Genomic DNA, 16,989 nt, shown 5'->3' on the forward strand with positions numbered 1-16,989 from the left:
CTCTCAATTCCAGAATGTTTATTGGCAGGAGACTCTCCTCCTGACTCCATTGTCCCTGAGCCTTCAGAGAATTCCAGACGGCACCCCAACCTAGAAGGCTGGCGTCTGTTGTTACAATTGTCCAGTCTGGTCTGCTGAATGGCATCCCCCTGGACAGATGTGGCTGAGAAAGCCACCATAGAAGAGAATTTCTGGTCTCTTGATCCAGATTCAGAGAAGGGGATAAGTCTGAGTAATCCCCATTCCACTGACTTAGCATGCACAGTTGCAGTGGTCTGAGGTGTAAGCGTGCAAAGGGTACTATGTCCATTGCCGCTACCATTAAGCCGATTATCTCCATGCATTGAGCCACTGACGGGTGTTGAATGGAATGAAGGATGCGGCAAGCACTTTGAAGTCTTGTTAGCCTGTCCTCTGTCAGGTAAATCTTAATTTCTACAGAATCTATAAGAGTCCCCAGGAAGGGAACTCTTGTGAGTGGAACGAGTGAACTCTTCTTTTCGTTCACCTTCCATCCATGTGACCTTAGAAATGCCAGCACTAACTCTGTATGAGACTTGGCAGTTTGAAAGCTTGAAGCTTGTATCAGAATGTCGTCTAGGTATGGAGCTACCGAGATTCCCCGCGGTCTTAGTACCGCCAGAAGAGCACCCAGAACCTTTGTGAAGATTCTTGGAGCTGTAGCCAATCCGAATGGAAGAGCCACAAACTGGTAATGCCTGTCTAGGAAGGCAAACCTTAGGTACCGATAATGATCTTTGTGAATCGGTATGTGAAGGTAAGCATCTTTTAAATCTACAGTGGTCATGTACTGACCTTCTTGGATCATAGGTAAAATTGTCCGAATAGTCTCCATCTTGAACGATGGAACTCTTAGGAATTTGTTTAGGATCTTTAAGTCCAGGATTGGTCTGAAAGTTCCCTCTTTTTTGGGAACCACAAACAGATTTGAGTAAAACCCCTGTCCCTGTTCCGATCGTGGAACTGGATGGATTACTCCCATTAACAAGAGCTCTTGTACGCAGCGTAGAAACGCCTCTTTCTTTGTCTGGATTGTTGACAATCTTGACAGATGAAATCTCTCTCTTGGAGGAGAGTATTTGAAGTCCAGAAGGTATCCCTGAGATATTATCTCTAGCGCCCAGGGATCCTGAACATCTCTTGCCCAAGCCTGGGCGAAGAGAGAAAGTCTGCCCCCCACTAGATCCGATCCCGGATCGGGGGCCCTCAATTCATGCTGTTTTAGGGGCAGCAGCAGGTTTCCTAGTCTGCTTGCCCTTGTTCCAGGACTGGTTAGGTTTCCAGCCTTGTCTGTAGCGAGCAACAGCTCCTTCCTGTTTTGGTGCAGAGGAAGTTGATGCTGCTCCTGCTTTGAAATTACGAAAGGAACGAAAATTAGACTGTCTAGTCTTGGCTTTGGCTTTGTCCTGAGGCAGGGCATGGCCTTTACCTCCTGTAATGTCAGCGATAATCTCTTTCAACCCGGGCCCGAATAAGGTCTGCCCTTTGAAAGGTATATTAAGCAATTTAGACTTAGAAGTAACATCAGCTGACCAGGATTTTAGCCACAGCGCCCTGCGTGCCTGAATGGCGAATCCTGAATTCTTCGCCGTAAGTTTAGTAAGATGTACTACGGCCTCCGAAATGAATGAATTAGCTAGTTTAAGGACTCTAAGCCTGTCCGTAATGTCGTCCAGAGTAGCTGAACCAATGTTCTCTTCCAGAGACTCAATCCAGAATGCCGCTGCAGCCGTGATCGGCGCAATGCATGCAAGGGGTTGCAATATAAAACCTTGTTGAACAAACATTTTCTTAAGGTAACCCTCTAACTTTTTATCCATTGGATCTGAAAAAGCACAGCTATCCTCCACCGGGATAGTGGTACGCTTATCTAAGGTAGAAACTGCTCCCTCCACCTTAGGGACCGTTTGCCATAAGTCCCTTGTGGTGGCGTCTATTGGAAACATTTTTTTAAATATCGGAGGGGGTGAGAACTGAATCCAGTCTGTTTGGATCAGAACCGTCACCCACAGAATGAAGTTCTCCGTCCTCATGTTCTGCCACCTGTGACGCAGTGTCTGACATGGCCCTAATATTATCAGCGCACTCTGTTCTCACCCCAGAGTGATCACGCTTACCTCTTAGTTCTGGTAATTTAGCCAAAACCTCAGTCATAACAGTAGCCATATCCTGTAATGTGATTTGTAATGGCCGCCCAGATGTACTCGGCGCTACAATATCACGCACCTCCCTCTGAGTGGGAGATGTAGGTACTGACACGTGAGGCGAGTTAGTCGGCATAACTCTCCCCTCGTTGTTTGGTGAAATTTGTTCAATTTGTACAGATTGATTTTTATTTAAAGTAGCATCAATACAGTTAGTACATAAATTTCTATTGGGCTCCACTTTGGCATTGCAACAAATGACACAGGTATCATCCTCTGAATCAGACATGTTTAACACACTAGCAAATAAACTTGCAACTTGGAAATACAATTCAATTAGAATAATATTAAAACGTACTGTGCCTTTAAGAAGCACAGAAGATCTATGACAGTTGAAAATTAATAAATTGAAACAGTTATAGCCTCAATCCTTGTAAACAACACAACTTTAGCAAAGGTTTAATCCCATTAGCAAAGATAACAAATTCTGAAAGCAGGAAACAAATTACAGAATAAACGTTTTTTATCTCAGTCAAACTATAATTCTCACAGCTCTGCTGAGAGAAATTACCTCCCTCAAAATAAGTTTTGAAGACCCCTGAGCTCTGTAGAGATGAACCGGATCATGCAGGGAATACAATGAGTTGCTGACTGAAATATTTGATGCATAGTAAAAGCGCCAAAAAACGGCCCCTCCCCCTCACACACAGCAGTGAGGGAGAACAGAAACTGTCTGGGCACTATTTTTCCACTTGGCAGTTGCTTAGTCTGTTTTCTAACATTTATTCACTCAGTACCTCAGCAAATGAAAACGATTTTACATTCCAGCAAAAACGTTAAACATAATCTCTAGTTATTAAACAGCTTTATGTATTTCTTACAGTGTAATTCTAGTGAAGTACCATTCCCCAGAATACTGAAGTGAAAAGTATACATACATGACATATCGGTATGGCAGGATTTTCTCATCAATTCCATTGTCAGAAAATAAAAACTGCTACATACCTCTATGCAGATTCATCTGCCCGCTGTCCCCTGATCTGAAGTTTACCTCTCCTCAGATGGCCGAGAAACAGCAATATGATCTTAACTACTCCGGCTAAAATCATAACAAAAACTCTGGTAGATTCTTCTTCAAACTCTGCCAGAGAGATAATAACACACTCCGGTGCTATTTTAAAATAACAAACTTTTGATTGAAGATATAAAACTAAGTATAATCACCATAGTCCTCTCACACATCCTATCTAGTCGTTGGGTGCAAGAGAATGACTGGGAGTGACGTAGAGGGGAGGAGCTATATGCAGCTCTGCTGGGTGAATCCTCTTGCACTTCCTGTTGGGGAGGAGTAATATCCCAGAAGTAATGATGACCCGTGGACTGATCACACTTAACAGAAGAAATCATGTTTTTCTTGAAGGATGCAGACTTCTTCCTGTACCACTGCTTGAAGAAGGTGTCTTCCAGAAACTGGCAGTAGGACTGGGAGTTGAGCTTGACTCCATCCTCAACCCGAAAAGGCCCCACAAGCTCATCTTTGATGATGCAAGCCCAAACCAGTACTCCACCTCCACCTTGCTGGCATCTGAGTCGGACTGGAGCTCTCTGCCCTTTACCAATCCAGCCACGGGCCCATCCATCTGGCCCATCAAGACTCACTCTCATTTCATCAGTCCATAAAACCTTAGAAAAATCAGTCTTGAGATATTTCTTGGCCCAGTCTTGACGTTTCAGCTTGTGTGTCTTGTTCAGTGGTGGTCGTCTTTCAGCCTTTCTTACCTTGGCCATGTCTCTGAGTATTGCACACATTGTGCTTTTGGGCACTCCAGTGATGTTGCAGCTCTGAAATATGGCCAAACTGGTGGCAAGTGGCATCTTGGCAGCTGCACGCTTGACTTTTCTCAGTTCATGGGCAGTTATTTTGCGCCTTGGTTTTTCCACATGCTTCTTGCAACCCTGTTGACTATTTTGAATGAAACGCTTCATTGTTTGATGATCACGCTTCAGAAGCTGTGCAATTTTAAGAGTGCTGCATCCCTCTGCAAGATATCTCACTATTTTTTACTTTTCTGAGCCTGTCAAGCCCTTCTTTTGACCCATTTTGCCAAAGGAAAGGAAGTTGCCTAATAATTATACACACCTGATATAGGGTGTTGATGTCATTAGACCACACCCCTTCTCATTACAGAGATGCACATCACCTAATATGCTTAATTGGTAGTAGGCTTTCGAGCCTATACAGCTTGGAGTAAGACAACATGCATGAAGAGGATGATGTGGTCAAAATACTCATTTGCCTAATAATTCTGCACTCCATATATATATATATATATATATATATATATATATATATATATATATATATATATATATATATATATATATATATATATATATATATATATATATATATATATATATATATATATATATATATATTATTTTTTTTAAACAGACAAAAGGCTTCTGTCACACAATTTACCAGATTACTCCAAGGGTATAAGCTGTGATTAAAGAGAGACAGTAAGCACTTTGTAATAATATATTTCTGTTTTGTTGCAAAAGAATAACATATCAGTCAAGTCTTAAGGCTCTGTTTTTGTTGCTGTTTTTTTTTAAACAAATTAAAGGGACACTGAACCCAAACTTTTTCTTTCGCGATTCAGATAGAGCAGCAATTTTAAGCAACTTTCTAATTTACTCCTATTATCAATTTTTCTTTGTTCTCTTGCTATCTTTATTTGGGAAAGAAGGAATCAGCTTTTTTTGGTTCAGTACTCTGGACAGCACTTTTTTTTATTGGTGGATGAATTTATCCACCAATCAGCAAGAACAACCCAGGTTGTTCACCAAAAATGGGCCGGAATCTAAATTAACATTCTTGCATTTCAAATTAAAGATACCAAGAGAATGAAGAAAATTTGATAACAGGAGTAAATTAGAAAGTTGCTTAAAATTTCATGCTCTATCTGAATCATGAAAGAAATAAAATTGGGTTCAGTGTCCCTTTAACATCCTTTTTAGTGCAAACATTTTTCAATAGTCTACCCACCATTTGCCTTATTTGGAAGAGCCAGTGTGGGCTTTAGCCTGCAGACAAGGCTAATCATGGTCAAAGTGGTCGCTTTATCTAACGATTCGCACCCCCTACGACTGCAGGTTCTCACAAAAGAGCCTGCAGTCTGTATTTATGAAGCAGCGGTCATCAGACCGCTGCTTCCCTAACCTCTTCTCCACCTTTTAGGTGGCGAATTCCAATCTCACGGGTCTCGTCCGACTGGAGAGATTGACAGCTCCTGCCCGAGCGTGATTGGCGGGCAGGGGGCGGTGTTGCACAAGAGCACAAAATTGTGTTCTTCTGCAATGCTGAATTCCGGCAGCAGAATTCACCCCACCAGAGGCGAGCTGCGGCAGACAGGGGCGCATATGTACTCCACTGTACACCGCAGCTTGATAAATTGACCCCATAGAGTTAGTATAAAGTACTCTGTTTTGCAGTTGTTATCAGTTAAAGCCAATTAGTGAAATATATGTAGCATAGTTAGCCTTGATAAGTCAGTAGGGTTCTATTTATGTTATGAGAAGTAGAAAAACTGTTTTTCAGAGATAAATTACATGAAAAAGGGCAAATTTTTTCATTATGCAGAACTAAAATTTGTATTTAAAAATCTCAAGGCATTTACTGTCCCTTTAAAGTGATGGTAAACTTTACATGTTTTAAAATCAGGTCCGCAAGCAATATTTTAGAGAGACTTTAATTGATGATTTCTTGCGCTGTAACTTACTTTTAATCTAGCCGTGCCAATCTAATACCCCACGCTCTGGCTGGCAACTTCAAACCTTTTTTTGTGAGCTAATGGTTTGAACAGTTCTCAATCACGCTCTAGTCGTATGGCACTTTTTTTTTAGCTAGAGTACGGATTGGAAAACAGTTCAAACAGCTCACAAAACATAAGTTTTAAAATGGTCTGCTGGAGAACGGGGTATTAGAATGGCATGACTTAATGTAAGTTACAGCGCATCTTTATTAGAATTGATCAATTAAAGTCCCTCTAAAATATCTCTTTAAAGGGATAGTATAGTCAAAATTAAACTTTCATGATTCAGATAGAACCTGCAATTTTAAGCAACTTTCTAATTTACTCCTATTATCAAATTTTCTTTGTTCTTTTGGTATTTTTATTTTAAAAAGCTAAAATGTAAGTGCTTGCTAATTGGTGTGTAAATGTAGCCATCCAATCAGCAAGCGCTACCCAGGTGCTGTACCAAAAATGGGCCGGCTCCTATGCTTACTTTCCAGCTTTTTAAATAAAGATACCAAGAGAACGAACAAAAATTGATAATGAGTAAATTATAAAGTTGCTTAAAATTGCATGCTGTAACTGAATCACGCAAGTTTATTTTTGACTAAACTATCCCTTTAAGATATAAAGTTTGATGAATAAAGTATTAAAAATAATAAAATACTAATATAAAATATTGCTAATGATTACCCTATATATTTAGGAACAATTTTCACATTATAAATTTAACAGTAAAAATGTATTTGAAAACAGTCACCAACTTATAAAAACGAAATATTAACATATTGCATAAGTCACAGAATATAGAATAGTTTTATATCATTGCAAATCTCTTTATAATCTTACCTCATAATGCAGCATAAAATTTTTATCTTTCACACCACTGAAAGAAATATGAATATTCATAAGCAAACTCACAGATTCACATAATTTACATTTTGCTTTAGATGATCATAAAATAGTTTCCTTCACTCAGTCTGTGATCAAGCCAATTTTCAAACGGAACGCATGTTTCGCACATTGTAAATGGAAACACGTTCTTTATCTACAGCTTGCAAACACCCACTCACTCATTTCCAGTAATTACAAAAAAGCGCACATGTATCACTCCAAAGACAAAAATAGGGCAATTTAAATGTCAAATGTGTGACTTGCGTGTACTCTTGAATTCTCACTATTCCTATCTACATACATTGATGATGTTTTGTCAGTGTTTATATATTAGCAAGTCCTGTTTTATTACATAGGTCCATGTCTCATATACTATAGTTAGTCAGATATTATCAATGGTTATCATACAGAACTTATATAGTCTATTTTAATATTAATATTCCTTTGATTTGGTCAAAAATGTATAAAGAATAAATACAGTTAAAGATAAATCATATTGAAAAAACAAATAAAATGCTTTATTACATTAAAGAAGAATACATTTTTAACATATGTATGAGTTTAATTCTGTTAAAAATAAAAATCGAGCAGATTATAATAAATTTCCATTGAAAATTGTATTTCGAATGCAAAAGCTAGAAAGAATTGAGGAGACAGTCCCACAACAAGATAGTGTTTCCATACAAATGCATATAAAATGGACAAAAAAGTTATGGTAAACGTTTCCCTTTTTAAAAACCGATCAGGACTGTTAGTGATATTTTACATGGAGTTTTAATCATCAGTTGTAATGAAGATGCGCTGTAACTTACTTTTAAATGTAGATATAAATATAAAATTGTAATACCCCCCTCTCCACCGCCCACTTCAAAAGTCAATTTTATATGTGAGCTAAAGGTTTGAATTAAACTCCATCTAAAATATCACCAACATTCCGGATCTGATTTTAAAAAGGGGAGAGTTAACCATCCCTTTAAGCATCCCGACTCAAAAGGCCCAAATAAATACAGCAGTATATATTCTTTCTAACCAGGTTTGTTCTCAATCAGCTTTGAAACGCTTTTAGTGCATTTTTAACCAATTAATGTTAAAGGTTTTTATGCACAATGAAAATCTGGGTTCCATTTCTTCAAATCAGTAAAGGAAGGTTACAATATTGCAATAAAAATCTGATGTTCGATCTGAAAGTGCTTGTTTTAGGACTCCATTTACATGACATACCTTAAAGCTGTTGAAATGTGATCAGCTTTCATACTTGACTCTATTGAGTCAAAAGTTACAGTACACAGAACCTATAAAAGAAAAAGCAAAGTCCAGTAAGGCCATGTAAAAAAGCAGAAAGCACGCGCGTGCAGATTAGCTTTATGAAGACACACTGATGAGCAATGTTAAATACATGGGCATGTGATTATAACTAATTTAAAACCACATGGAAAATGGAAATAATTCCAATGATCATATAAGCTACAATGTGTTTAGTTTTACTGTTTTAGACTGTAATAAAAAGGTTCAGCACTACTTACATTAAATATCATTTTCGCTCTTAATAAAGAAATTCTCAGTGTTCTCTGCAGAAAATTAAACTTGCATGACTCAGACAGAGCATGTCATTTTAAGGCATTTAATTTCACTTCTATTTTCAAATATGCTTTGTTCTCTTAGTATCCCTTGTTGGAAAAAAATGCACATATCCTACACTAGTAAGAGCTAGCTGCCGACTGATGTGTGCACACTTGTCTCTTGTGATTGGCTAACTAGATGTGTTCAGCTAGCTGCCTGTAGTACAATGCTGTTCCTTCAGCAAAGGATAACAAGAGAATGAAGCAAATTTTATAATAAAAGTAACTTGGAAAGTTGAATTAAATTGTTTGTTCTATCTGAATCACGAAAGAGAAATTTGGGGGTTTCCTGTCCCTTTAATGATTATATGTACCATAACATTAAAAATTAACATAGCTACTTTTAGCTTAAAATTTAAGATGGGTGGTCCGTACAAATGTCCTGGGGAGAACACTGTTCATCAAAGTACAATGGCAAGCTACAATAACAATTCACTAATGATAAAGAATCTAGAATGTCATCTGTAAATTTTTACTGTTAAAGGGACACTGAACCCAAATTTTTTTCTTTTGTGATTCAGATAGAGCATGACATTTTAAGCAACTTTCTAATTTACTCCTATTATCAAATTTTCTTCATTCTCTTGGTATCTTTATTTGAAATGCAAGAATGTTAGTTTAGATACCGGCCCATTTTTGGTGAACAACCTGGGTTGTTCTTGCCGATTGGTGAATAAATTCATCCATCAATAAAAAAGTGCTGTCCAGAGTACTGAACAAAAAAAAAAAACCTAGATGCCTTCCTTTTCAAATAAAGATAGCAAAAGAACCAATAAAAAATAATAATAGGAGCAAATTAGAAAGTTGCCTAAAATTGCATGCTCTATCTGAATCACAAAAGAAATAATTTGGGTTCAGTGTCCAATTAACCTCACTTTAACATGCATGGAATAAACACTACCTGTGTTTGACCCCTCTGGAATAAAGCAGATCCATGAAGTGGTTTATATAGGTCAACTTCAGAGCTAATGTTCCTGAGTGACGTTAGATCTCTCCCATCACACCTTAAAAAAAATAAATAAAGATCAGCACTATAAAAAATTAGTTTTTTCTTGGCTCATTGCTTTAAAGGCATTCCAAAATGAGAAAAAAATAAAATAAATTAGTGCCCCTGTTCTGTAATGTTTCACTACCGAGTTACGTTTTCCTACCAACTGCCACGCCTACAATAAACTTGCAAATACCCCTTGAACGCATGCGCTCACTGCCGCAGTCGGCAAACATTATAGAACACCAGCCTACAAAAAAACTTGGAAATACACTTGTGCACACATGCGCTCACAAATATTACAAAACACTGTCCACAATTTTGGCAACTAGCTATCTTTATTTTGCATATTCATTAATATACTAATTTCTTTGATTAAAGAAATTAGTATTCTCTCTCTCTCTCTATATATATATATATATATATATATATATATATATATATATATATATATATATATATATATATATATATATATATATATATATATATATATATATATATATATATATATATATATATATATATATATAATAAGACATAATCCAAATATTTACAAACATTTCCTTTCATAATGAAACTAACTAACACTAATACATTTTGCAACTATTTAGATTATGTCTGTTTTATTGAAATACGTTCACTCCTTTAATCAAAGAAATCAGTATAATAATATTGAATATACAGAATAAAATAGGATAGTTGTAGGAAACCTTTTTTTTAAAAAAAAAAAATGTTATTTCGATGTCCCCAGCTAGTTGCCAAAATTGTGGACAGTGTTCTGCAATATTTGCCGACTTTGGCAGTGAGCGCATGTGTGCACAAGTGTATTTCCAAGTTTTTTGTAGGTTGGTGTTCTATGTTTGCCAACTGCGGCAGTGAGCGCATGCCGTGCAAGGGGTATTTTCAAGTTTATTGTAGACGTGGCCGTAGGTAGGAAAACGTAACATGGTAGGGAAACATAACAAAACACCCCAAAACAGTAATATAATCTATGGAACAAACCATTATTAAAAAATAATAAAATCCGCTGCAGGACTTTGTACAACATGCATCTTATCATGAGGCTGTAACAAAAGCCAAACTGCAGCGTTTTTGTACTTTGACGGGCAAGTATTTCAGGCCATGAGTTTTCAGATCTTTCATTTAGGTTTTATGGTACATCAAATAATATACTTTACTGTTGTAGTGTTTGCTAGAAAGTGAGGATGGACCAATCCCAAAACCCGAAAGCCCAGGCTCTTAAAAGGAAAATTAATCTTTCATAGATCAGATGCAGCATGCAATTTACTTCTGTTATCAAATTTACTTCATTCATTCTCTTTGTATCCTTTGTTGAAAAGATTACCTAGGTAGGCTCAAGAACAGCAATGCAATAGGAGCTAGTTGCTGATTGGTGGTTGCATATACATGCCTCTTGTCGTAGGGTCACCAGATTAAGCTAAGTCCCAGTAGTGCATTGCTGCTCTGTAGCTGACTTTAACTATGTGTTTAATCAATTTGCAGGGGGTGAACACATAGTTATAGGAAAGCAATAGAGCTCTAACATATTAATGCATTTCCTTTTTGCACGTATAGGTCCTCTTTACTAACTAGGCTGCCAGTGACCATCAAATGTAATGATAACCTATTTGCCCACTATATATCAGTTACGGCAATGAAGAGTATTACTAGCTGCAGGTACTTTACAAATCCAAGAGGACCATATATTGGTCATGAAAGCCACAAACCAGCTGACTTCTTTGATGTTTAGGACAGGAGATCATCTGACTCTACAGTGCAGCAGGGGAATAGAGAATACAGAATACTGCCAAATGTTATACAATATATTGCCTCATATGAGACACATCTGGTCAAGTCTAACTTATAAAGTCACCAGAAATGACCATACGTCTATACAAAAAGAAAGGAATGGGGACTATGTTCCATTTAAACCTAGTCACTATACATGGAAGAAATTCAGATATGATGGCAAGTTAAATATGTAGTGGAAAACAATAAAAATTGCCAACCATTTTTTTAAAGGGACATTGAAGTGATTTTGCACACAACTATCCAGCTCTTTTAAATTGGAAACTGAAACATTTAAAATTGTGTGTTCCACCAATGTGGAGGAAACTGTTTTTTACTATTTTTTTTTAAGTGCATGTGACATAAAAATCTATATATCTCAATGCACTTTACAATTTAAAGTGTGTTAAAAAGGCTGTGTGTTCTTTCCATGATCAATAAAACACCCCACCTGCTGAAAGAGCAAGCAGTGGCATGTATTGCCTCTGTGATGATGCAAACTGACACGGGCCATTGCCAGCTCTCTAAGCAGGTACGGTATTTTAATGCACGTGTGCTGAAGATACTCGCTAAAACAATGATTAGCATATTTGCGTAGTATAGTGTTGTACTTCAAAAATTCTTGTGCATTTCAATTTTGACTACAATGTCACTTTAAATGACAGAGGAGGGATTTAAAGTGAAAGTCAATTCTAGTGTTTGTGAAACACTAGGATTGACCATTGAAACAAATAAAAGGGGACTTTCATTCATGAAGTATAACATACTTCAAGCAGAAAGCTCCTTTATTTGTTTCAAGCGTTGCCGCATTGAGCTGCTAAGGCAGCCCAGGGCAGAACGCTATTTTGCTAAGAGGTGACATTTCCACCTCTAAGCAAATAGCGTACGGGAAATCCGGCGCCACAGGGAGACAAGCCAGATTTCCTGCATGGCTATTGGCTAAGAGGTGAAAACGTCACCCGTTAAGCAAAATAGCGTTCTGCCGTGGGCTGCCTTAGCAGCTCAGTGCGGCAACGCTTGAAACAAATAAAGGAGCTTTCAGCATGAAGTATAAAATAATGAAAGTCCCCTTTATTTGTTTCAATGGTCAATCCTAGTGTTTCAAACACGCTAGGATTGACTTTCACTTTAAATATAAAGCCAAAAATGTTTGTTTTATTGAGTACAATAAAAAAACATAATTTATGCTTACCTGATAAATTTATTTCTCTTGTAGTGTGTTCAGTCCACGGGTCATCCATTACTTATGGGATATATTCTCCTCCCCAACAGGAAGTTGCAAGAGGATCACCCAAGCAGAGCTGCTATATAGCTCCTCCCCTCACATGTCATATCCAGTCATTCGACCGAAACAAGACGAGAAAGGAGAAACTATAGGGTGCAGTGGTGACTGGAGTTATAATTTAAAATTTAGAACCTGCCTCAAATAGACAGGGCGGGCCGTGGACTGAACACACTACAAGAGAGATAAATTTATCAGGTAAGCATAAATTATGTTTTCTCTTGTTAAGTGTGTTCAGTCCACGGGTCATCCATTACTTATGGGATACCATTACCAAAGCTAAAGTACACGGATGAAGGGAGGGACAAGGCAGGAACATTAAACAGAAGGAACCACTGCCTGTAGAACCTTTCTCCCCAAAAAAGCCTCCGAAGAAGCAAAAGCGTCAAATTTGTAAAATTTGGAAAAAGTGTGAAGTGAAGACCAAGTTGAAGCCTTGCAAATCTGTTCAACAGAGGCCTCATTCTTAAAGGCCCAGGTGGAAGCCATAGCTCTAGTGGAATGAGCTGTAATTCTTTCAGGAGGCTGCTGTCCAGCAGTCTCATAGGCTAAGCGTATTATGCTACGAAGCCAAAAAGAGAGAGAGGTAGCCGAAGCCTTTTGACCTCTCCTCTGTCCAGAGTAAACGACAAACTGAGAAGAAATTTGTCGAAAATCTTTAGTTGCCTGTAAGTAGAACTTCAGAGCACGGACCACGTCCAGATTATGCAAAAGACGTTCCTTCTTTGAAGAAGGATTAGGACATAAGGATGGAACAACAATCTCTTGATTGATATTCTTGTTAGAAACAACCTTAGGTAAAAACCCAGGTTTAGTACGCAGGACTACCTTGTCTGAATGAAAGATCAGATAAGGAGAATCACAATGTAAGGCAGATAACTCAGAGACTCTTTGAGCCGAGGAAATAGCCATCAAAAACAGAACTTTCCAAGATAAAAGCTTAATATCAATGGAATGAAGGGGTTCAAACGGAACACCCTGAAGAACTTTAAGAACCAAGTTTAAGCTCCACGGGGGAGCAACAGCTTTAAACACAGGCTTAATCCTAGACATCTGGATTCTTTGCCAGACGCTTGTGTAAAAGAATAGACAGAGCAGAAATCTGTCCCTTTAGTGAACTAGCGGATAAGCCCTTTTCTAAACCCTCTTGTAGAAAAGACAATATCCTAGGAATCCTAACCTTACTCCATGAGTAACTCTTGGATTCACACCAATATAAATATTTACGCCATATCTTGTGGTAAATTTTTCTGGTAACAGGTTTCCGAGCCTGTATTAATGTATCAATAACCGAATCCGAAAACCCACGCTTTGATAGAATCAAGCGTTCAATTTCCAAGCAGTCAGCCTCAGAGAAATTAGGTTTGGATGGTTGAAAGGACCCTGAATTAGAAGGTCCTGCCTCAGGGGTAGAGACCATGGTGGACAGGACGACATGTCCACTAGGTCTGTATACCAGGTCCTGCGTGGCCACGCAGGCGCTATCAGAATCACTGATGCTCTCTCCTGTTTGATCCTGGCAATCAGTCGAGGTAGCAACGGAAAAGGTGGAAACACATAAGCTATGTTGAAAACCCAAGGGGCTGTTAGAGAATCTACCAGCACCGCTCCCGGGTCCCTGGACCTGGATCCGTAACAAGGAAGCTTGGCGTTCTGGCGAGATGCCATGAGATCCAGATCCGGTTTGCCCCAACGATGAATCAGTTGGGCAAATACCTCCGGGTGAAGTTCCCACTCCCCCGGATGAAAAGTCTGGCGACTTAAAAAATCCACCTCCCAGTTCTCCACGCCTGGGATGTAGATCGCTGACAGGTGGCAAGAGTGAGACTCTGCCCAGTGAATTATCTTCGAGACTTCCAACATCGCTAGGGAACTCCTGGTTCCCCCTTGATGATTGATGTAAGCCACAGTCGTGATGTTGTCCGACTGAAATCTGATGAACCGCAGTGTTGCCAACTGAGGCCAAGCTAGAAGAGCATTGAATATTGCTCTTAATTCTAGAATGTTTATTGGGAGGAGTTTCTCCTCCTGAGTCCACGATCCCTGAGCCTTCAGGGAGTTCCAGACTGCTCCCCAGCCTAGTAGGCTGGCATCTGTTGTTACAATCGTCCAATCTGGTCTGCGAAAAGTCATTCCTTTGGACAGATGAATCCGTGACAACCACCAGAGAAGAGAATCTCTGGTCTCCTGGTCCAGATTTAGCAAAGGGGACATATCTGAGTAATCCCCGTTCCATTGACTTAGCATGCATAGTTGCAGCAGTCTGAGATGTAGGCGCGCAAATGGCACTATGTCCATTGCCGCGACCATTAAGCCGATTACTTCCATGCACTGAGCTACTGATGGGCTTGGAATGGAGTGGATACGGCAAGCATTGAGAAGCTTTGATAACCTGGACTCCGTCAGGTAAATCTTCATCTCTACAGAATCTATAAGAGTCCCTAGAAAAGGCACCCTTGTGAGTGGTAACAGAGAACTCTTTTCCACGTTCACTTTCCACCCATGCGACCTCAGAAATGCTAGAACTATCTCTGTATGAGACTTTGCATTTTGAAAACTTGACGCTTGTATCAGAATGTCGTCTAGGTACGTAGCCACCGTTATGCCTCGTGGTCTTAGTACCGCCAGAAGAGAGCCCAGAACCTTTGTAAAAATTCTCGGGGCCGTAGCTAATCCGAAGGGAAGCGCTACAAACTGGTAATGCCTGTCTAGAAAGGCAAACCTTAGGTACCGATAATGATCTTTGTGAATCGGTATGTGAAGGTAGGCATCCTTTAAATCCACTGTGGTCATATATTGACCCTCTTGGATCATGGGTAGGATGGTCCGAATGGTTTCCATCTTGAACGATGGAACCCTTAGGAATTTGTTTAAGATTTTTAAATCTAAGATTGGTCTGAAGGTTCCCTCTTTCTTGGGAACCACAAACAGATTTGAATAAAACCCTTGCCCCTGTTCCGCCCGCGGAACTGGGTGGAATACTCCCATCACAAAGAGGTCTTGTACACATTGTAGAAATGCCTCTTTCTTTACTAGGTTTGTTGATTTAGTTCTTTCCTGTTTTGGAGCAGAGGAAGTTGATGCTGCTCCTGCCTTGAAATTACGAAAGGCACGAAAATTAGACTGTTTGGCCTTCGATTTGGCCCTGTCCTGAGGAAGGGTGTGGCCCTTACCTCCAGTAATGTCAGCAATAATTTCCTTCAAGCCGGGCCCGAATAAGGTGTGCCCTTTGAAAGGAATGTTTAGTAATTTAGACTTAGAAGTTACATCTGCTGACCAGGATTTAAGCCAAAGCGCTCTGCGCGCCTGTATGGCGAATCCGGAATTTTTAGCCGTAAGTTTGGTTAAATGCACTACGGCATCCGAAACAAACGCATTAGCCAGCTTAAGGGTTCTAATCTTGCTCAAAGACTCATCCAATGGTGCTGTGCTAATCGCCTCTTCCAGAGACTCAAACAAGAATGCCGCTGCAGCAGTGACAGGCGCAATGCATGCAAGAGGCTGTAATATAAAACCTTGTTGAACAAACATTTTCTTAAGATTACCCTCTAATTTTTTATCCATTGGATCTGAGAAAGCACAGCTATCCTCCACCGGGATAGTGGTACGCTTGGCTAGAGTAGAAACTGCTCCCTCCACCTTAGGGACCGTCTGCCATAAGTCTTGTGTGGTGGCGTCTATAGGGAACATTTTTCTAAATATCGGAGGAGGGGAAAAAGGCACACCGGGTCTATCCCACTCCTTACTAATAATCTCTGTAAGCCTCTTTGGTATAGGAAAAACGTCAGTACACACCGGCACCGCGTAGTATTTATCCATCTTACATAATTTCTCTGGGATTGCCACCGTGTCACAATCATTCAGAGCCGCTAACACCTCCCCTAGCAACACACGGAGGTTCTCAAGCTTAAATTTAAAATTTCTGAATCCGGTCTCCCCGAATCAGAACCGTCACCCACAGAATGAAGCTCTCCGTCCTCATGTTCTGCAAACTGTGACACAGTATCAGACATGGCTCTCGTGTCATCGGCGCGCTCTGTCCTTAACCCAGAACTGTCGCGCTTGCCTCTTAACTCGGGCATATTGTATAATACTTCTTTCATAACATTAGCCATATCATGTAAAGTGATTTGTAAGGGCTTTGATGTACTTGGCGCCTCAATCTCACGCACCTCCCGAGCGGGAGACGAAGGTACTGACACGTGAGGAGAGTTAGACGGCATAACTGCCCCCTCGCTGTCTGGTGATAATTTTTTTTAATCGGTACAGATTGATTTTTCAAAGTAACATCAATACAATTGGTACACATTTCTATTGGGCTCCACAACGGCTTTTAAACATAATGAACAAGCAGATTCCTCTGTATCAGACATGTTTAAACAGACTAGCAATGAAGCTAGCAAGCTTGGAAAATACTTTCAATAAGTTTGCAAGCAATATAAAAAACGCT

General features: G+C 39.4%; 1 protein-coding gene across 1 annotated transcript in view; it reads right to left on the reverse strand.

The window, feature by feature from the left end:
* PNPT1 (polyribonucleotide nucleotidyltransferase 1) overlaps positions 1–16,989 on the reverse strand; it is a gene marked incomplete at its 3' end in the record, with an annotated part of 233,635 nt that overhangs the window by 171,174 nt on the left and 45,472 nt on the right. Inside the window, 3 exon segments of the mRNA XM_053712023.1 lie at positions 6,815–6,851; positions 8,081–8,151; positions 9,380–9,482. Of these exon segments, the coding sequence (XP_053567998.1) occupies positions 6,815–6,851; positions 8,081–8,151; positions 9,380–9,482 (211 nt within the window).

This window comes from Bombina bombina, chromosome 4, assembly GCF_027579735.1.
Source record: "Bombina bombina isolate aBomBom1 chromosome 4, aBomBom1.pri, whole genome shotgun sequence".
In the NCBI taxonomy this organism is placed as follows: domain Eukaryota; kingdom Metazoa; phylum Chordata; class Amphibia; order Anura; family Bombinatoridae; genus Bombina; species Bombina bombina.